Here is a 22,759-nt window from a genome sequence, read left to right as displayed (position 1 = left end):
TAAATCCTGACTATAAGCACATGTGACTAAAGGCAGCAACCATTTTCCTGGGAAGAAAAGATAAACCTTGTCTTTCAGCTGACTTGTCTGTGACATCCCAAGCCCTCCTAGCAACCAACAGCCCTGCCTCCGTCTTCACGCAGTTGCCTCCAGGGATGAGCTTGGTGCAGCACCAGGATGGGAGCACAGTGTCCACATAGGGTCAGCCTCAGAGAGGGCATCTTCCTCCTAACTCGTCAGCATTACTCCAGACTATTCTAAAACTCCTTGGAGGGCTGAGACTTCTGGGAAGGAGAAACAGAGAGGGGAAGAAGAAACAGGTTTGAATATTGACAGAAATGGAGAAACAGTTCAGGCACCCTTACCAAGACCTAGACATTAGAAAACAGGTCGTTTTGCAAAATGTTCTCCAACAGGACAGAAGCAGACCAGGGTCACTGCTTCTGGATTCCCTTACCAGGCACGGGGGGCTCAGCAACGAGGTGCTCGTGGTTGGTAAACGCTCTGTGGAGTCGTCTAGCGACCTTCCCTCTAGGTCTGATTCTGGGATTGGAGTACAGCCACCTAAATGAAAAATGCAAACAGTATTTTAAGCAATTGCTAAGGAAACCTGCCTTCTCAAACACAGTGACCACAGCTTGGAAGGACACTGCACAGTGACAATATATGATGTGACAGCCATCTTCTAGAGGGAACCAGAAAAGTCCTTTAAATGTCTTGTGGTGAGAGTCCTGGGGATGCATTATTGACACTGAAGAATGCTTTCAGGATTCAAGCTTGATGGCATTAGCTTTCAGATTTCCTTGTTTTGTAAAAAAAAAAAAAAAAAAAAAAAAAAAAACCTATATCAAATACAACACCCATAGCATAGCAACCTCTCTGTAGAAATTCTCTGCTATACAGAGCATCAGAAATGATGAAATACAGAGAGTACATACCGGAAGAGAAAGAGCACCCGATCCTGTGTGGAGCAATATGACCAGGATTCTATGGCCAAGCCCCTGGTGGGGTTTCTCTGAACTTCATTCTCTCCCTAAGTCCCACACCTTCTAGGACAGACACCCCCACTTCACAATGCAACAGAAAAGCCATGAAAAGCCTTGTGGAACATTTCAATATGAAAGTGATTTGGGGATGAGCTGTTTTTCAAAGACTGGGTATACACCACTTCACCATAGCCATCAAAATCCTGTATGGGAAACGCAAAACCATGTGTGAGTTTCCTGACACCATCAGCAACATGGTCCATTTTGCTATTGCTTCCTGGAAGTGCACTAGCACATGTTTACCGTACAAATTTTTTTCCGAAGCCTTTCTTCTCCTTAACGAAGTGTGATTTTGAGTTCTTTCACACACACACAGTCCAAAGCGTTAATGCTTAACTTTGGTTTTATGTGTGAAAAGTTTTATGAAGCTCATGACATTCTGAGAAGACAACATGAACAGCTACCTTTGCATCGCTTTAGAAGAGAGGGCAGAGGCAAATTCCAGCTCTGATGGAAAAGGCACCTCGCCACCCACACCCCTGCATCCTTACTGAGAAATAAATAGGTGAGGGAAAGAGGAGAGAAAGGAGTTTCCAAGTTCATAAAATGAGAGGTTCTCTGGGAACCCTGGGCTTTCCCGTCAGTGGGTGGGGCTGGACTGGCCTAGTTCTGTCTGCAAATAGCAAGGCCCCAGCTGTGAGGAGAACTAGGCTCACACTTAGTCCCTTTCCAAGCTAAGTAACGACAGAAACCATTATTACTATGCACTTTTTAGGTGCTTAAAGCTCTCTGTGCATTATCTGTCAATCCCAGTCCATCACACCAGAAGTAGATATTTTTCTCACTTTAAAGACAGGAACATGTGGGTCTCTTGAGATGCAGTAAATAGCCAAGATCACACGTGTCTGCACTGGTTGGCCTTTCGAAGAAGCCTATGGGATAGCCCTTTTTCCTCGTTCACTCCCTGACAGTACTGAGCAGGCTTCGGGCACTAGGAAGACAAGTGTCAGGAAAGAGCAGGCATGACAGTTACACTTACTCCCTGTTGAAGGGCCACTGTCCCTGCAGAGAGGCCCAAAGCCCAAAGTCTCCCCTGCAGACTCACAAATTAGTGACTTCTCCATCCCCAGGACAAACAAGGTTGGAGAAAAGAGGGACCAGAAGTGGCACTCCTGCAGCTATGGTCACAAACAGGCAGACTGCAGGAGTGTGGCAGAGCCACGCCTCTTGTAGGCAGGAAACTGCACGGCACCTGCTGTGTGCATGAAAGACGCACGTCTCCAATGGATGAGTTACTGGCCACCTTGGCTTCTGCCTCACTCACTATGAGGCAGGGCTACAGTTGAGGACTTAAGAAGTAGCCTGGCTCTTTGTCACAGGGGCACAAAAGGGAAAGTCAATGGCTACAGATAAACAACAACAACACTTCTTCTGTGCCCGATGCTCCGCCCTCCTGAGGCTGAAATGGGCAGTGACTATGTGTAGTTCCTCTTGATCCTTCAGAACTTCCCATTTTCTGACCAGACACACTTCAGGGGCTGGCCAGTCACTTGTTGTAGCAATACAGGTCATTTGTACCTCCATGTAACCAGGCTGCCCAGCCAAGTCCTGACTCCCTCCTTGCCTTGGGCCCTATTTCATTATAAAGCTAACTGCATATTAAGAAGTAGTTATAAAAATTGAGTTTTCAAAATAGGACTTTGAAGTCAGAATGGCTACTCATCTGTAAGAATGAGGGCTCCATGTCTAAAGGGGATGGGAATCACCCCGCTGTGCAATCGCTCATCCACCGTTAATGGAGGTGGGCATACAGAGGTCGAGATGGAGACCCGGCTGCTTGGGCATGGAAACAGCTATAGTGATAAGGATACACATGGGGTGGCTGATTCTGCGGAGCAGATTACTTGCAAAAGGAAAATGGGAGGCTCAGTGAAGCTAATAGGCCAAGGAAGGTAAACACAGAAAGTCAGACACCCTCCTGGTCTCACTAGTCTAAAGTGAAGCCATCTTACCAGAAGGAACACCTAGGATCTGGTTACAAATCCAGCAACCCAAGACCAAATCCCATACCAAATTCAAACCCAATGCTGCAAAATATGAGTTTATCTGGTGACAACTTTGTTAGGAGATTCTGTATGTGTGTATGTGTGTGTACGTATATGTGTGTGTATACATATATGTGTGTGTGTTAAGATAGTAAAAGTAAGCAATAAAAAGAGAAAAATAAGACATAAAACTTTCAAACTAACAGACCCTCTGAAGCTTGTCCATGGAAGTGAAGCCTGGGTCCCATGGACACCAACTGACATACCCTTGGCTTAGAGCCCATTCCATAAGAGAAAGAAAAAAACCCACAGCTGGCTGGAATCATCCAGACACAAACAGCTAGTGTGACAGAAGCCAACAAACTGACATGTTCAGCAGGAATTGGGGATTCCTGACCCAAGACCTGGCAAGGAACTCGAGGAGGGTAAGAGCTCAACAGTGCTGTGGACCTACTGTGTGCTGGGTACTATGTACAATGCGATATGATAATTCATTCTATCATCAAACAACCCAACTGAAAAGAGCTCCTTCAGCACCACACTGATGGTGACTATATCAGTAGTAATTTGCCCTTTTCTGATGTTTCTCCCGTCATCTCTACTCCAAAGTTTCTTCAGGCCATTTTCTCCACCCTACCCCTAACCCACAGGCCATTATTTTTTTTACCTTCTTGACTCAAGGAAATTTGGAATGGGGTTGAACCAGAAGAAACTTAGAAATAAAGACATCAATTTGACGGTACAAAATCAACTAGCATTCAGCAGAAACTATATATAGATTTTTAGAGTTACAAACCTATTTATTTTATATGTGTGGTGGTGTGTGGTGTGTGTCTGGACCAGCAACATATGGAAGTCAGAGGACAAATCACATGAGTTGGTCTTCTCTGGCCAACACGCAGGTCCCAAGGATTGAATCCATGTTGTCAGACTTGGTGATAAGGGCCTTTACTTGCTGAGCCATCTTGCCAGCCACACTTAGAATTCTGAGTTTTGTTCTCTGTTCAGATTGGGGATATACAGCATCATTCTATCTTGATGCCCGGCAGTAGCAGCGAGCTTCGGATCCTAGTCAACGGTCCCATCCCAAGAGCAAACATCAGAGACAGTGCACCGAGTTGCTGAGCTCTGAGTCTTGGGAGGTTAAGTAGCTTACATATGTATTTAGGACATTTTCAACAGGCTCATCAGTTTGAACCCCTATCATATGTCATCTCTATTTCCCTTTTTGGCTTTGGTTTTTCCATACCCAGGCTCAATGAGGTGATGGATCTGAGAGCCACATCAGGTCAGGGGTAGGGCAAAGATTGGAAGGAAAGACACAGTTGTGACTGGCCCAGAAACAGCACAGCCCGAGGCTAAGTCCCAAGACACAGAGGACAGGACATGGGGCACTGGAAGGACTGAGCAACAAGAGTGCCACCCTCTACCACAGAGTCCTGGAGCTGAACTCTGCTATAGGCTGGGGCAGCCGCTGTGCCCTTATTTTTGAGCCCTGTTTACATGCCTCTGAGGGGGACAGATGGAACAGGTAGGCAATAACAAGACTGAATTCCTAAATCTTGCTATTTAAGAAACTGACATTTCTTGCATCCTGCCTTGACATTACATTGGGATGCCAACCTTGTTGGAAAAATCTTAATTTATGAAGTGAAATTGAGAGATTATGTCATTTGCCAAAGGTCAGACAGAAAATCTATACAGCCTGAAGCCCAGTTCTTGACTGCATCAGCATTTCTCAGAAAGACTTACTATCTGAGTAAATTTAGTTTCCTATCTAAACCAATACTTTTAAAAATGTTTTTTGTTTTGTTTCTTTTGTTTGCTTTGTTATTTTTTTTGACACAGGGTTTCTCTATGTAGTCCTTGCTGTCCTGGAATTTGCTTTGTAGATCAGGCTAGTCTAGAACTCAAAGATTTGCCTCCCTTTGCCTCTGTCTCTAAAGTTCTGGAATTAAGCCACCACTCCTGGCTTAATCCTACACTTTTTCAAAAATATAATTTAAAATGTGTTAAAGGAGTTGCTAGAAAATGAAAGGAAAAATAATGCCAGCTCTTAGCTTTAAGAATTAGAGTCAACATTTGCAAAGTCCCTTGTCAACTGCTACAGATTTTCAACATTTTTTTCTCAGTTTTGGGCAACAGAAAGTCTGCCACCAGATGCTAGTGTCCGGCCACACTGTATGGAGGGTCACTTATAAGACATGGCCCACTGTAACTAACAGGATGCGTAGAACTGAGGAATTAGTAACCGGGTGCTAGAACATAGCAGAATCTTAGTTATCGCAGACCCCAGCAGCCAGGGCCGTTGGCAACAGCACAGGCTTCCCATGTCACTCATTCATCCACCCCTCTTCACACACATCCTACTTCCAAGTTGCCATGGAGTTCAGAAAATCTCTCCTGCACCGACGCAGTTTTGCCTCCACTATGTCTACTAGAGCAATGGGAGATCTGCTTCCACTTTTTACTGAGATCGTTAACGAGACGGGCTCTCACTGAGGTGCGCTGGCATGTGAATGCAGAGCTCTGGATACATCTCCAGGAGAGAATAGTGTTTTAAGTCCCCATCTCATCGGAGAGTTCCATTACAACTAAGCTATAATGCTTTGAAGAATTTCTGGGCCAGTCTGAAAATTTAAATACGATAAATTTAAAAAATGACACGTGCATTATGAGTTGTAAGCAACCAGAATAAACGAATTATTTAAAAAGTATTGTAAGTTAGAAATGACATTGATGACCTTAGAAAACCAAGACTGTAAAGCACCATGAAGTCCACAGCTATACTGGTGATTCTACATATGATCACTTATGCTTTTATAAACTGGTAATTCTTGAACACAGACACACATAGATACACTCTTCTGGTCAGAAAATTAAGCAGAAAACTCTAGCAAAAAATCTCAACCAATTACCCCTGTATTTGAAAAGAACACTGGGATTTTTGCTGGAATTCCAAGTGATTCTCAAATCCGTTTCCATATTCAAAGGTGAACTGTAAAATACGGACTTCCTTCTTATCAAGAGGAATGCCTGTTATCAACACGAGAATTGCACCGGGAAAAATTTAAGAAAACAGAAAAGAAAAAAACAAGCTCAGGCTTTCCCTGCAGGGTGATGTCACACAGTTGACAGTGGGGAGAGGTTAGGATAGAAGGTCAGGCAGAAACAATTATGGCTGCCATCCGGCATACCAAAAACCCAAATCAGACTGCAGAGTGAGCAGTGTCACAGTGACTGTGGGGCAGCTAGCAGACGCAGAGTCCTCTGTGTGCCCACGCCCATGATACAGAGCCTTCATCAAGGACAATTGTGTGCTTGTGCCTGTGTGTGTGCATGTGTGTGCATGTGTGTCTGGGCTCTTTAGTATTTATAAACAGAGATACTTACTGATAATAGGCAATATAATCATCACCAAAGCCAATTTTAAGCAACATGCAAAATCAGCAAATATGGAGCTTGGTGGTATAAAACAGTAGCACAGCCATACTGTATTAATCTCTGATGATTTATTTTCAGGTAAGCCAGAACAGCAAAATAATAGAATTAAGAGCCAAGATAAAATACCTAGGGGGGGGGCTAGAAAGGTAGACTTCACATAGACTGACAAAGCCTGAAGCTAAGACACTGCTCCAGAGAAAATAGGATAGTGTCTGCAAACATTCACATCCCAGGCGGCTCTCCCAACTCAAGCCCTGCCCGCCACCTCTCTCTGCCCCTCCTCATCCACCTCCTCCTAACATCTGATTGTGCCCCAGGAGAGTCCTGGTGGCCCTGCTAGCCTGCCTCAGGTTTTACTTTGGATTCGGCCTAAACTAGGAGCTTGACCAGATGGTAAATAGTGTTTGGGATCTACAGACCATCTGCTCTCTACTGCCACTGTCGTGACAAAGGAGCCAGGTCCCCAGTGTCCACATGAACTTGTGCTGGCTATGTTCCAGCAAAGATTTATTTACTACAGCAGCTGGTGGCCCAGGTTTGGCCCACAGGCAACAGTTCGCCATTCCTGACCTAACACGGCTAATAGAATGGTGCTCTGCACATTGTAATCCCTGGCTTGCTACCTACAGGCATTTATTACACAGCTAGATGCCTGACCTTAGGGCACTACCACTAACACATAGTCTCAAAGCATCATTGCTCTACTGTAAAACCACGCTGTCATATGTACAGCCACAAACGTCTCTCTTAATAGACTTTGCTTTTTGCCATACATCCTTTGTAATTTCAGTGTCTCTTATCAGTGTGGTACGGTTTTACAGTAATGAGCTTGTGCTGGTGTGCTCCCATTGACAAAAGTCTGTGCTTTATTAAGATTTCCTTCATTTCTATATAATGTCCAAAATACCAATGACATTGGTGGTTCTGTCTTCTTGGCTTTCCTTACCTGTGACAGCTCTCCAGGCTTTTCCATTCTCATGGCCTTGATGGTTTTGAGGTCTATTGATCAGCTATACTGTTGTGTGGTAATCCAGGCAACTGGCTTCTCCATTGCATTCATGCTCAACCTGCTGTCTGTCTCCCTCCATTGTTCACCTACTTCTAACACTTGATTCTACCTCCAGTCTATCTGCCTTTCTACTGGCATTTGTCTAGTGTTTTCCTTATGTTGAGACGATGGAAATACTAAGGTGAGTTCTTTCATAAACTTGCTATATTAATATGGCCTCTGGGTGTTTCTCTCATCTGCTTTCAACGGTGAAAACAAATAGGTAGTGAAGGGAGAGGCACAGAGGGGAAGGAGGCAAAGTCCGGGGCAGGGGGTGCTGTATGAAGGTCTGCACCATGGAGAGGACTCAGCAGGACCAGGGACAGGCGCTGATCACAGAAGACTGGTGACATCCCAGGGAAGGTGCTGATCACAGAAGACTGGTGACATCCTAAGGCCAGGCTCCCCCAGGCCAGGCACCTCCAAACCCTCTTCAGCACTTCCTTTAGCTCTACTTTTTTTTTAAATTAATTTTCTTGGTATACATTTGTAGAGTCAAAGAACTTTGGTTTTAAGTTCTAGCAACTTCACTTAAGGGACTCCAAGAAAGACGCTAAGGGAGGATAGCCAGTGTCATCAGAGCTTTCAAAGGGACACCTCCTTTCCAGGACTGGATCCACCTGTATGCATCCATTCTAATTAACAATATAGACAGGAAGAACAGTAATATCAACTACCCAGATCCCCCAGAGCTCCCAGGAGCTAAACCACGAAACAAGGAGTACACATGGAGGGACCCATGGCTCCGGCAACATATGAAGCAGAGGATGGCCATGTTGGGCATCAATGGGAGGAGAGGCCCTTGCTCTTGTGAAGGCTTGATGCCACAGTGTAGGGAAATTCGAGGGTAGGGAGGTGGAACTGGGTGGGTGGGAATGGGAACACCCTCACAGAAGCAGGGGAGAGGGGATGAGATAGGGGGTTCCCCCGGGGGGAGGGAACCAGGAAATCGGATAACATTTGAAATGTAAATAAAGAAAATATCCAATAAAAAATAAAACAGAAAAAAAATAGAGAAAAGTGAAGGGCCACCAGCTTCTTCCTGAGGTGTATTCAAAGACTCTGGATTGGAGTGTGAGGAAAGAACCATTTCTTTTTCTTCATGTGTTTAAGAAAAATCAAACAGGCAGATAATCACAAAGAATCCCAACGTGGCCACAGGCTCCTTTCTCCACCCAACAGCCAAAGTCCCGTTTTCACAGCCTGGACTGCACTAAGAGTTAAAACAGAAGAGGCCTTGAAAATACATTCCAGGGACACTTTTCTTTTGATTAAGATATACTTGATTTAAAAAGCATGGGCCTATTTTTTGATGTTAACATTCAAACTTTACTTCATAATTTTATAATTCATGGGGGCTGGGATGCCAAGAACCACACTCTTAAATGGGAAGTGCTTCTCTCAGGGATGCTCTGAGGACACTCACTTGATCCTCTCTCCTTCACTTCTTCCTCCATCTTCTCTCCCCTCTTTCTACCTGCGCATTCATGTGCTGTAGTGACCCTGTCCACGGTTTCACACTCAGTTGCTTTAGATGTATATCATCAACCATAATCTGAAGAGGTTAAATGGGAAATTTCAAGTAAAAGCATTCCAGCTGTGCACAGGTATGACGAGCACAACAAAATCCTGCAATACCCAGATCTAACCCACCTCTTCTAGCTCAGTATGTCACCCATCCCTGTGTCCAGTGTATCTGGATGGCAGTCACGTTCGTTTCTACCTGCCCTGTCTGCCCCTAGGGACTCATCTTAATTGTAAGAGCAACCACGACAGTAGTGTAATGGTTTTGGTTCAAGTAACACTGACTATTCTTGATGAGGATCCCAAGCTCAAGCAGAGTGGCTCTGTCACTTGGATATGACAAGCAGAAGCTGCAAAAGGACTTCCTGGAAATGAAAGGGAAAAACGCTAACTTTAACTTAATCAAAGAAAAAGAGAACATACAGAGAATAAATTTCACAGTCATGAACTTATCAGGAAAAACCAAGCTTGTAACTGAGCGTCGTTCCATTGGCACTCGTGCTCACTACTGCATGTTTTCATGGCCGTTGCAGATCGTGGATGGGGCAAATGGCGTACACAGACAGGCTTTGCTGAAGAGTCTCTATTTGATCATTTTACTAGTTAAATCAAAACAAATATAATTTTTCTAGCCAGAGGGAAAAGTATGTATGAATGTATCCCACTTTATGCTACAGGAGCAACTTAGTTCTTCTTAGTTTGAGCAGTTAGAAATATTTTAGCAAAATAGAAGAATGGAAGACAGAGTAGTAAGGGGGAGAGGATAGGAAAATCAGAGAGGGATTTTCTTTTTCACGGTATATACTTCTATGTAAGACAACTGAGGTGACTTTCTGAAGGGGCAAATGACAAAATATTAAAACATATCAAATAGATGAGGGTTAGAATTTAAACCAGAATAGAGGGCCAGTAGAAAGAAGTGTGGGTAAACAGAGGTGAGGACATGACAAGAGTTCGATACAGACGGGACCAGAAGGCTCAAGGGAAAGTGAGAGGAGTCCTAACTAACTCTCCTACAACACTCCTCCTCCAGCCCCCACTGGTCACCCGTGGGCCCAGTCTGTCCCTAACTGGGTCTCAGCACTGCCTTGAGAGCACACCACAACTCGTACCACTTTGATCATTGGAATGTTTTTGGCCCATGTACACATGTATGCATGCATGTGTGCATGTGCATGTATGTTCGTGTTCTGTTCCCAGGCCAATTTGGGAAGCCACTACTGTGTGGATTTGGGTTTTCAAAAGTGTTCACTGAAGCTGCTTTCCAGAAACCCTTCACATGCCTCCCATTCAGGAGTAGGTTAATGACGATAATAGGCATAGGCCTTGTCAGAGCTTGTCTTAGAGAGCATGTCCTGGGGCGTGTATTCTCCTCCTTCATGCGTTTCCATACACACGGGAACTCAGGTTACTATTATGTAGCATGGTTCCTACTCTTTTTGTTTTTTATTTTTGAGATAGCACCTCATTATGTTGCCCAGGCTAGACTTGGATTCTCCATCCTCTTGCCTCAATCTTCTAGGTGCAAGGGCTGTAGTCACGCACCATCATGTTACTGGAGGACGTGTACCAGTCTCTTGTCTCCATTCTCACTTTGCCCACAACTGTGCATACTGTGGAAACATTAACTTGGCATCATTATACGGCTTTTAAATTCAGCAAGGCAGAAACAAAATGTCCTTCTGTACAGTCTTGGGTCTCCAATTCAATGCCATATTTAACTTCTCTGTTCCCTATGAATTCACTCCACAACTTTGCTTTCTTCCTGTCACTGGAGAAACCACACGGATCGTATTGGAAATAGCCCAGCCATAAGCTATGGAGAAAAGCATCGTTAGCCATCGAGAGGCATGGGAAGGTCACTGGTGAGTGTGCCCCGTATAAAGCCCTGTGGAATGTGTGCAGGTCTATTCTGTTGCTTAATAACCAACTTTGATCCCCCCACACAGTGAGAACTTAAAACACATTCAAGACTATGCATGTACGCAATGCTTAAAAATATTTCCATTTCACACCTCACAATGGAGACCAAGCGTGTGAATAAAAGGGAGCCTACTATATTTTAAGAGGTCTAGCATGTGCCTCAACAAGTTTTAAAACCCCCATAAAGGCTGAACACTCAGTCCCTCAGGGTATACGGGCTCCAGTCAGAGTCTGGATTTAAGAGACCAGGGTGCTCCTGGCATTAAGATATTCCACAACTTTAATAACATTAGGTGCCCAAGTGTTGGAGCTGGACCACTGGTTAGAATATAGGCCTACTTGGTGGAAAGCATTAAGAGATTGCAGGAACACAGCTATTCCCATCCATTGATGATTGTGTAAACAGAGTGTACAAAGAAGGAAAAAAAAAGCCTTACTTACAAAAAAAAGCAACCACAGTCCATAAATCCTACAGATTGGAAAGGATCCAGGCTAAGAATTTCTCCAGATGTCAGTCTGTAAACAGGGCTTCATAAAGCAAGTTCCCCCAATTAATTGTTGGCAAAATTATCTCTACACTGTAGTGGTACATCATGGCACCCTGCTGTATGTAGGAGCATGGTTGACTGGTCGTATAGATAATCAGTTCTGAAACAATGAAATTCAGGGGAAAGGCGCAGGGATTCGTACAACTCTGAAATGGCAAGAAGTTACTGTAAACTTGTCACTTTGGGACTCGGAGTTCTGCTGGTCTGAGGGAGCGAGAGCTCTCACACTTGTGTGCATTACATCTGTTTTTCTAACACATTAAGTTCTTAACCTGTAGCACTTGGAGAGAAGCACACCCAGTAAGAACATAAACATGGAAACTTTGAAAACGCTACTCACTGTTTTGTTATCATCTCCAATCTCAATGTTTTCACACATGTCTCGGAGGCTGTTAGAGCATCCAGATGGCTCACTGAAGCACTCCCCAGTCATTGTGAAAGGGTGGGGGACAGGAGAGAGCCAATATCCACTCCCTTTGTTACCTGATCAGTGTGTGGAGCACTCTGCCATGGCACGTAAGATTTCTTGTCCTTTAACTACATCTTTCTATACTGATAAGTGAAACGTTTTCTCGTTCAAAATGAAAGCCGTTGTGATATCCATTTTATTTTCAAATGTTAAGGACGTTCAATGTGCAACTGGAAAAAGGCATAACTATGACATTTCCATTTAAAATATTTTCCTACCTCACTCTTCACAGACCAGCACTCTCTCATGGTACACACGCACAAGCAAACCATGGCTGCGTTTGAGAAAGAGAGGAAGCCAGTAGTTCTGCAATAGTAATTTCTGAAATCTGGAAGAGTGGACGCATAGCCCTGCCATGCTGGACACCACACAGGAAGGCTCCTCTTACAGCAGGGGACCCTAGCAACCATTCCACACCTTAAGTTTCTTTCCACTACCCAATTAAAAGCCACAGTCTTGATCAGTGTTTTAATAATGGCAGAGTCTAGGAGGTGATGATGAAATTAAGAGTTGAGATGGGCTGCTGGCTTACAATCCGTTTAAGGGAAGACAGGAGAAACCTTGCTGGAGAGGGAACACTGTATCTTTCACACACAATGAGGAAACAATAAACAACCAGGACTCATTCCAAGGCAACTGCATTGCTTAGCCATCTGAACCCTCGTGAAACAATGTGCTTTGTAGAACAAGGAAGTATACGCAGGATAAAAAGCTGGACCACCAACTGTATAGCAAGGGACATTCTAAATGGAGGCATGATGGCTAGTGTGTCTATGCTGTGAACCCAGCCTTGCTTTCCTTGTGTAGGAAAGCATACATGAGTGTATGTATGCACACAGCATACATATATGATTAATATACATATACATGTTGTATATATGAATGCACATATGTACACAATACATACGGTTATGTATATATGTATTGCATATATATGTATGCATGTGTGTGTGTGTGTGTGTGTGTGTGTGCTTTGACTCAGGGTTTTAATATGTATCTTGGGCTGGCCTTGAACTCTTGATCCTCCAGCCTCAGCTTCCCGAGTGCTGGGATAACAGGCATCAACCACTACATATAGCTTTTTTCATGCAGAAAATATAACATTTCCTTTCTGAGAGATGGGGGTTAAATTAAGGCTTGTAATGGATTTGTCATAGTGCTCAGTGTAGCCTAAGCCCACCAATAAATGTCAGCCATTATTTTCAGCATTAGCCCCAGCTGATGTCAGTCATTTCCGTTCTAGCCAGCTGCACACTAAACAGCAAGCCAGGAGGCCAGCATGGATTAAATGTGACTTTCTAAGATCCACTTAGGCAAAAGCTGAAGGGGTATGTAGGCCAGTAGTGGCATGCTTACAGCAGAACCTGGTGGCCTGTGGAAAAATTATCAACAAAGCATTAAAAATAAATCACATTCCTTTTAGAGGGAAATTGCTAATATGCTACTGTCAAACAACCACTCTTCCTGAGATCACAGCAGGAATTTTAAAAGGGTGATGATGGTGGTGGTGGTAGTGGTGGTGGTGGTGGTGATGGTGGTGGTGAAGGTGGTGGTGGTGGTGATGGTGGTGGTGGTGGTGGGTGGTGGTGGTGGTGATGGTGGTGGTGAAGGTGGTGGTGGTGGTGGTGAAGGTGGTGGTGAAGGTGGTGGTCTATGGTGTGTAACTGCATTTGTTACTTTCTGTTTACCAGCAGTGTTCTTACGATGGGGACACACACGCCCACAAGATACTATGAAATAAATGGCGGCAGCAGGAAGATGTAAGAGTGAAAACAGTGGTGAGTTTGCTTTCTCATGGGAAACTGCACTGGCCAGCAGATGAACCTTGAGAGAGGAAGTCTGCTGACCTAGTGTTACTAAACATAGGAGGCAGCCAAGGAGCAGAGGAGCAGAGCAGTGCATTTAAATGTATGCCTCGAAGGAAGCAAACACCAATTATTTTTATATGACTTTAATTCTCCCAGTGAATACTTTATGGGTGTTGGCAGGTCCTTCTGGAAAAGGAAGGGGTTATTAATGAAGGATTTGGTGGCAGCCACTTACCAGAGCTCTGAGAAGTAACTTAACAAAGAAGCATTTAGTTTACGCCTCATCTCTGAACGATTTAGAAACCTGAAGAATCTTTCCAAAACAGTAAAAGGTAGTATGGCCTTATATACGATACATTTCGCATGTGTTTCCATAGCCCGTAGAGTAAACAAATAAACTTCCCACAGTGAAGGGAACACACAGAGCAACGGAGCTGAGGTTTTCTCTTTTGTACAAAGAGTGAGTGCTTAATAATTTCTTTTTTTCATAGTTAAACCTTTATTAAAACAGTGGTTCTCACCCTTCCTATGCTGGGACCCTTTAATACAATTTTTCATCTTGTAGGGACCCCAACCACAAGATTATTTTTGTTGCTACTCCATAACTGTAATTTTGTTACTCTTATGAATCATAATATAAATATCTGATAGGTGGCCCCTAAGAAGGAGTTGTGACCCACGGGTTGAGAAACATGGATTTAAAAGATCCTGAAAAAAAAAATCAAGAACAATGAGAAACTACTACACAGTGAAACTAGCCAGACTCAATGTGTACCTATCCCAATGAGCTTTTATAAAGTTAGAACATCCACGCTGAAGCTGCGGGGCTCTTTGACAGGATTTCATGGTGTGGGCCCTGGGTGGCCTGGAACTCACTCCGTAGACCAAGATGGCCTCAAACTCATAAAGACCATCTTACCTTTGCCTCCCACATACTGGGGTTAAGGGTGTGTTCCACCACAGCCACTTTCACACTGGATTTTACACTTTACATTTTTACATACTTACTCACCACAAAAAAAAAAAAAAAACCTCAGAGTTAAACACTATAGGAATAATTATCTTTATAATTCTTTCATGACTCCTGCATCTACTCATCTACTATGGCCATCCAGCCCTTCCTCCTCTGACCCTTTATCGTTCTCCTTTCTTCATGGTATGCTGTACCCATGTGTCCATCTGTTGATCCATCTATATATCTCTGGTGGACTAGGATTCATGAAGGTTTTTTTCCCTGAGATTGGGCAACCTTATTTAACATTATAATGCCTAAATCCACCTACTCTCTGGTGAATTTTGTGACTAATTTTCTCTTTAGAGTTGAAAAGTATTTCATGTCATATATGCACCAGACTGACATCATATAATCATCTGTCGATGGACAACTAGATCGGTTCCATTTCCTTGCTGGGACAAATGAAGCAACAATAAACACACAGAGGTGCAAATATCCCTATGATATGTTATGTAATTCTCTGGGCACATATGCTCAGAAGTGAACTAGCTAGGTCATATGGTGGCTCTGTTTTTAATCTTTAACCTTTGTGTGAGGAATCTCAGTAATTCATATGGAACCACAAAAGACTATGAATAGGTAAAGCACCCCTAAGGAGTAAGAACACTGCTACAGGTATTACAGTACCCAATCTCAAATTACACTACACAGCTGTAGTGACGAAGATCACCTGGTATGGACATAAACACAGACAGGCAGACAAAAGAATAGAACAGATATGGAAATACAATAACAAAGGTACACCATTTGACAGAGGCGTCAAGAATATACATTGAAAAAGACCGCCTGTTCAACAAGCAGTACTGGGAAAACAGGGTATCTGCTTGCCAACGAGTGAAATTGAGTTCGTAACTTTGATCTTCTACAAAAGTCAATTTGAAATAGATTCAAGACCTTGAATTAAAACCTGAAATGCTGAACCTGCTAGAAGAAAACATGGGAAATATTTCTTATGACACTGGGGTAGGGCAGAGTCTTCTGAATAGGATACCAGCATCACAGAAAGCAGTCCCAAGTACCAATACATGGAGCTACATGAAATATAAAGTATCTGCACAGCAAAGGGAGCTAACAGCAGGGCACACAGCCCACAGAATGGGAAAAAACTTTTTGCCAATGATAATTCATATAGAGGCTAATATCCAGAATTTACAAAGAACTGCAGAAAGTAAATTTCAAGGAGATGATACTGTCTGTAAGCAAATAGACCAAGGAAAGTAATACTTTTCAAGAAAGAAAGAAAGAAAGAAAGAAAGAAAGAAAGAAAGAAAGAAAGGAAGGAAGGAAGGAAGGAAGGAAGGGAAGGAGGAAAGAAGGAAAGAAGGAAGGAAGGAAGAAAGAGAGAAAGAGAGGGAGGGAGGGGGAGAGAGAGAGAGGAAAGAGAGAGGGAGAGAGGGAGGGAGGGAGTGAGGGAAGGAGGGAGAGAGAGAGAGAGAGAGAGAGAGAGAGAGAGAGAGAGAGAAAGAAAGAAAGAAAGAAAGAAAGAAAGAAAGAAAGAAAGGGAAAAAAGAAAAAGAAAAGAAATACACATGGCTAACAACTATTTTTAAAAGTGTTCGACATCTCTAGACATCAGGAAAATGTAATTACAACTCCTTTGAGACGCCACCTCGCCCTGATCAGAATGATTGTCATTACAGCTGGGGACAAATATTGGGAAGGATATGAAGGAGGAAGAGAAGCCTTATCCAGTGCAGCTGGGATATAAGTTAATACAGCCATCATGGAAGTCAGTGTGGAGAGTCCTCAAAAAATACTATGCTGCTACTGAGTTAAAAAAGAATGCATGATAGCTTGAGGAAATAGAGTCCTGAGGAACACCATCGGTGAATATCGCTAAGGAATGCCATTGGTGAAGAATGGTTCTCCATGGATTTTCATGTTTGTGAGCAGAACACAGTTCAATGGCATGTAAACCACGAATACAAAAATGGTAGCTGTGCTCTGTATTCTGTCTTATTTTCCCTGACTCTAACCTATTCATTCTTGCAAATTCTTACACTATGTAAAACATAGTCTTCTCTAACAGCTGGCTCTCAAAATGAAAATTCTCCAGCATCTTCAGAAATGAGTCCTCTGGAGTTAATCTGTCAAAATTTTAAACTCAACTCTGCCATTATTGGCCTATTTTAAAGGAACTAGATGTTTAATCTTTCTATGCCTCAGTTTCCTTGTTTGTAAAAGGCAGATGATAACTATAGCCAATTCATGAGAAAACTGTAAAGATTAAATGAGTTACTTATGGAGGAATAAACTCTAGACTGGTTCAGAATGATGGACATGACTTACGACAAATACATCACCACTACCATCTTCATAATATATCCCCAGCTTTCCCAATCAAAGCCTGAGATTCTCATGTGTGGGGAGCTGGGGAGCACAAAGGGGGGAGGCTAGTACAGTTAAGAAAGTAGAAAATACAAGTGACTGGTATCTGACCCCAGGAAAGAGAATTGTTGAGCTAGCTATTCTCTGCCTCTGTGGTCTGATTTGGAAAAAAATGGCAGCATAAAGTGGGAAATAAGAGCTTGGTTTTAAAAAATAGGAACACTCTAACAGCATCTCAAAGTCAACCCATCTCAAATGGTACTCTTAATTTTCTCTTCAACCCATTCCCAGATGAGCTCCACCTGTCCAGTGGTTTGAAGGCTACCTTCTGGTTATAGCAGTAAATCTTCTGTTTCTATTCTTAAAATCTGACCATCTCTGCCCCTGCCCTACCACTGTGACAGAACTCACAGGTTAAATGAGGAACCCTCAAACAGTGCTCTTTCTATCCACTATCCACAGGACTCTCCAAACAGCAGCCATTGATCCCTTGAAATGGCAATTGTGTTGCTCCTCTGGTAGAAGAGCCTGCTGATTTTACCCAGAGGAAAACAGTGTATGCCAAAGGCTGTGCATAGCCAGACCGCTCTTGGTACCCCTCTAACCACACAGTCTCATTGGCTTCCTTGCTATCCAACATGCCAGGGACATTTCCACTGTGTGGATGGTGTGATAGCCAGTCTTTATACCCACAATACTTGTCACTGCATGAACAAATCCCTAAACTTCTAAATCTCTACTTAAAAGATATCATCTAACACAGCCTGCTCTTACCACCTGGTTTAAAATTATAACCAGGGCAAACCCTGTTTCCTGACACACATTTCTCTTTCTGTAACACTGATCATTTTAGCCTTCTAACATGATACATGTGTCATGCTTAGTGTTTACTGTTCCCCCTGAGAATGAGTTACACATGGCAGAGACCGTTGGCTGTTTTGCTTGCTACTATACCCCAAGTATGAGGACAGCGCTTGGTATGAAATTATTTTTTACTGACTTGAGGGAACAGTGAATGGATTAAGCCTGAGAGGTGAGAAGGGAGCAGTAGAAACCAAGATCAATTTTACTTTTCATATAAATAATGATATCTTTCATGTCCACTAGGATATCAGAAAATACAGAAAAGCCTGGTATATCACCTCTTGTCTGCTCCAAGCCCATCTGGATTTTTTGGATACATGATGCCAAAAAAAAAAAAAAAGTTCTCTGCTTTAGCTGATGTAAATCTTTCAGAATACAACTTACAGTATGACAACTTGTGGAGACCCTGAGAGAGAATAGGCACAACCACCAAACATTCAGCCCTCAACAGAAACCAGGTCTCAGCGGTGATTTCTGTGGGAGCTGATGTTAAAAGATATAACAGAGCACTTGGAAGTCCAGTTCATGATAGTGATTTGTGGATGAGCATATTCCAAAGGAAGGCACAAAGCCTGCTGGGAAGCTTCTTAAATCCATCTTCTTTTTGGTGGGTCGTCAAGCTATGGCTTGGAACAGATTATTTTTCCCAGGCTCCTTCAAATCTAAGCATGCTTTAAAAATCAAGCCCAATGAAAGATGAGATAAACAACTGGACAATGTTTTTTTATACTCTAGTAACATAAACATTTCAGATTCCTCCCGAGCTCTGTACAGGCTTGAATCTCCGAGCCCCGAGAGGTGAAATGTCTTTAATGTTTAGACATTACCTTGAGTTTCTCACATCTAACTCGTTTTTAATCTTATACTTTTTTGGCAATAAAATGCCAGAGTTTGTCCAAACTATGGTACTATGATTCCCTTCCAACAGTAAAACAGACTGGACTAAGCCAGCTCTGTTTCCTTTGAAGATGAAAATGGTGGTCTTCCCAGCAGTCTCTCTTCTTACTGCTCACGGTCCTCAAACTGCATCACTTCATCCTAAGCTTCACAAACATGGGGCTACCTGCCTGCAGTTTCAAAATGAATTGACTGCACTAGACATGGGTTGAAATAGTTGCCAAAGCAAGGGAGAAGTTCTCTGATTGTGAAAGGGGGTTGTCGGGGTAGACTTCACAAAGTAAAATGTCCTTGGAGAAGAGGGAATGTCACAGGGGAGGAGGGGGGATAGAGACGGGCGGGGCAAATGGCATCATCACCTGGCCCGTGCACACCACACACTCAGCAGGCTGTGAGATGATGGCCTCGAGAGAAGAGGAAACACCGCTTAGTACGGCCTCTCTTTTGCCCTGTATCTCAGTTTATACAATTCCACCTGGTCCTGGGCCTCACAACTTTGAGGATAGAGAAAGTGGGGGAAAAAAGTACCCGTATGCTCCTGGAAAATCACATCCCTCAGGCCACTTCCTGCGAAGGTTTTAATACCTTTAACCTTCATTCCTGTATTGTAAAGGGAATGGCTTTCTAAGTAACTGTGAGGAAATAAATGAGGTTGCAGGCATACATCAGACACAAGATCATGCTCAGTTCTTGGCAGTTAGTATAATAAGTGAAAAGATATAAAGGAGAAAGTGATGATTAGGGTTTTATCCTCCTCTGGTAGCATAGATAACACCTCCTAGCATTTTGAAAGCTAGCCAGTAGGGATGGAGAATCCGAGTGAGCTACCAGCATGACTTCTCCATATTTCATGACGTAAGTGTGTGGTGCCTTCAGCAGTAGGGTCTTGCCAATGAGGTCGTGGAGGTTAACCAAGAGCAACAGCAACAGCCTCTGGTGTTGGGAATGTCTAGGGGACCTCACTGATCAACAACTGCAAGAAGTAGCATCGCTGTAATTGGACAGTTCTTTTCATCCTCAGTTTTCCCTTTTCTTAACAGCTGAATAATATTCCATTGTACGGATGTATCACATTCTCACTATCTATTCACCAAGTGATGGACTTCTAGACTGTTTCTACTTCTTAGCTATTAGGGTATTCTATAGTACAATATGGAGTCCTTTAGATACATGTCCAAGATTGTATAGCTGGATCTTATGGTATCTGAATCTGTGGAAAATTTTTAGCAGGATACACATTTTTACAATAATAACCCTACCAATCTATGAGCTTTCGTGGAAAGTCTTTTAATTTCTCATTGCCTTCAATTGGTTTCAATTTCTTGATGGAAGTTTTCATTGTACAGGTCTCTCATGCCCTTGGTTAGGATTATTCCAAGGTAATTTTAGAGACTTTGGTTATTTTAGATATACTTTAGATATTTTCGAGAAACTCTGCACTTGAAAGAGACTTTGGATGTTTTAAAGATATCAAACTCTGACCATGTTTGAATCTGTAAAGATTATGGAATTTTTAAAAGTTGGGGTGTTATACTGCAAGACTGATGCATGAGAGCAGCTTAGGGATGAACAGGAAAACCAAGGTTATGGTTTAACTGTGATGTGCTTATGTCAAATGGACAAGGGGTCAAGGATGCTGAGTAGTTTCTTGTCAACTTGACACAACTCAGTGTCATTTTCGAATAGGAAATCTCGACTGAGAAAGTGTGCCCAGTAGATTAGCAAGTCTGTGGAGGGCATTTTCATGACTTATGGTTGACATGGGAGGGCTCCACCTACAGGAGTGTTAACCCCAGGTGGTGATCTGGGTGTGATGAGAAGGCAAGCTGAACAACCCATGAGCGGTAACCCAGAGATCAGCATGCCTTCATGACCTCTGCTCCTGTCCTCAATCCCAGGTACTAGCCCTGAGTTCACACCCTGGCTTCCTTCAGCAATGGACTGGAGGTGTTAAGATGAAATCAACCTTTTCCTCCCCAGGTTGATTTTGTGCATGATGTCTTTCACATCAATAAAATTCTAACTAAGACAGCATCCACCTCATGTTCCTCAGCGGGGGGGGGGGGGGCTGTAGAACACTTAATATTTATAGAGATCTGTTTTCTAAAGTTGGTATAAGCTGTGCTACGAAACTCATAAAATGCAGAATGTACAGACTATAAATTCACACAGGAGAAACTCAAGGGCCACATCATGTATAATGTATATGTAAATATCCAAATTAAGACACTAGGAAATCAGATAGTATAGTACTGAAAGTATAATTCATCCAAAAATAAAATTAATTTAGTGAATTCTACAAATTGGTACTTCAAAAGGGACTGACTACTGGGGGCTGGAGAGCTAACCTTGCCCTTAAGAGCATACACTGCTTCTGAAAAGGACCTGAGGACCACCATCTAGGATGTGTAACTTATAACCAGCTGTAACTCCAGCTCTGGGGGCTTCAACGTCCTCTGTCCTCTTCTGGCCTTCATGGGTACTTGCATTCACAAGCATATACCTGTGAGAATACAGTCCATGAACAAAATCGTGTGAAGAGATTTGTGAGACCTTGTGAGAAAACTCCAAGAAAACAAAACAAGAGTCTTGTGACTCTTCGAAACATGGAATTGTTCTTGGAATGTATTTTCTTGCTCCTTCCTAGTGTAGCAGATAGGAGTGAATTTACTTCATATTACACATTATTGCTTGCTGGTGTTATTCAATTAAGTGTTTAAACTATTCTTTATATGCCTGTATAGAAAAGCATGGTGTTGCCACAACCAGCTTGTCCTTGTGACTGTCTGTATACAGCTTGGACTCACTAGAACTTTACTCCTGTAACCCTCAGAGTAGAAACAGTCTGATGCACTGAGTAAGTTGGCTATTGTAAAGTTGGCTATTGCAAGAGACTTTAGTCTGCCTCACGTTTAGGCTCCACTCTTCCAGGCTCATTCCTTCAGAGGTAAACACACACCCTCACACACATCTACACAGCGAAAAATTAAATGTAAAAAACAGAATCTTACACATGCCTTTAATCCCAGAATTTAGGAGGAAGAGGCAGGTGGATTTCTGAGAGTTTGAGACCAGCTTGGTCTATAAAGTGAGTTCCAGGTCAGCCAGAGCTACACAGAGAAACCATGTCTTGAAATACACACACATACACGCACATGCACAAACACACTATTAGAAGATAATATTAAATACCCATTTTAATCTTTTCATTAATTTTAATTATTTGAGAATTTTATACATACAAATAATGAATTCTGATCATATTTATCCTCACAATCCTCTTAAATCCTCTCAAATCCATACCACCTCTCCATCCCTAACTTCATGCCCTCTCTTATTTTTATATTTTTCAACTTATTATTTTAAAATGTTGCACACACACAGACACACACAGACACACACAGACACACACAGACACACACACACACACACACATTAACCCAGTGTATTAATGCACAGTGTTGTTCTTTTCTTCTTTAAGAACCTACCAAGACCGATTTGCACTGTTCAAATGCTCTTGGGTGTAGAGTTATCCACTGGAATGTGGCCATCCAGGAGTCACACCTTAAAACTGACTCTCCCTCCTCTACAAGCCACCAGTCATCAACAGCTGCTCACTTAGTGGTGGGGTCTCCTGAGCCCCTCCTCGTCCCATGTTGAACGGCTTGATTCTCCATAGGTCTCCTGCAGGCAGCCACAGCTCTGCTGGTTCAGGAATGCAGCAGTCTTGTGCAGACACAGCTTCACTGTGCACATCCCTCATCTATAGCTCTTTAACTCCTTCTTATGTCTCTTCCAGAGCATTCTCTAGGCTGTGGGGTAAGGATGCGGTACATAAGGAAGGATACAGTACAAACGTC

The 22,759-nt window shown here is 42.9% G+C and overlaps 1 protein-coding gene across 1 annotated transcript in view; it reads right to left on the bottom strand.

The window, feature by feature from the left end:
- Positions 1-252: 252 nt before the first annotated feature.
- Positions 253-22,759, bottom strand: part of Bbs9 (Bardet-Biedl syndrome 9) — a 365,371-nt gene continuing 342,864 nt past the window's right edge. The window contains 3 exon segments of the mRNA XM_028763694.1: positions 253-284; positions 458-502; positions 505-564. Of these exon segments, the coding sequence (XP_028619527.1) occupies positions 253-284; positions 458-502; positions 505-564 (137 nt within the window).

The sequence above is a fragment of the Grammomys surdaster genome, unplaced genomic scaffold (assembly GCF_004785775.1).
Source record: "Grammomys surdaster isolate TR1022 unplaced genomic scaffold, NIH_TR_1.0 140, whole genome shotgun sequence".
Lineage (NCBI taxonomy): Eukaryota > Metazoa > Chordata > Mammalia > Rodentia > Muridae > Grammomys > Grammomys surdaster.
This window is presented reverse-complemented; position numbering and strand designations above follow the sequence as displayed.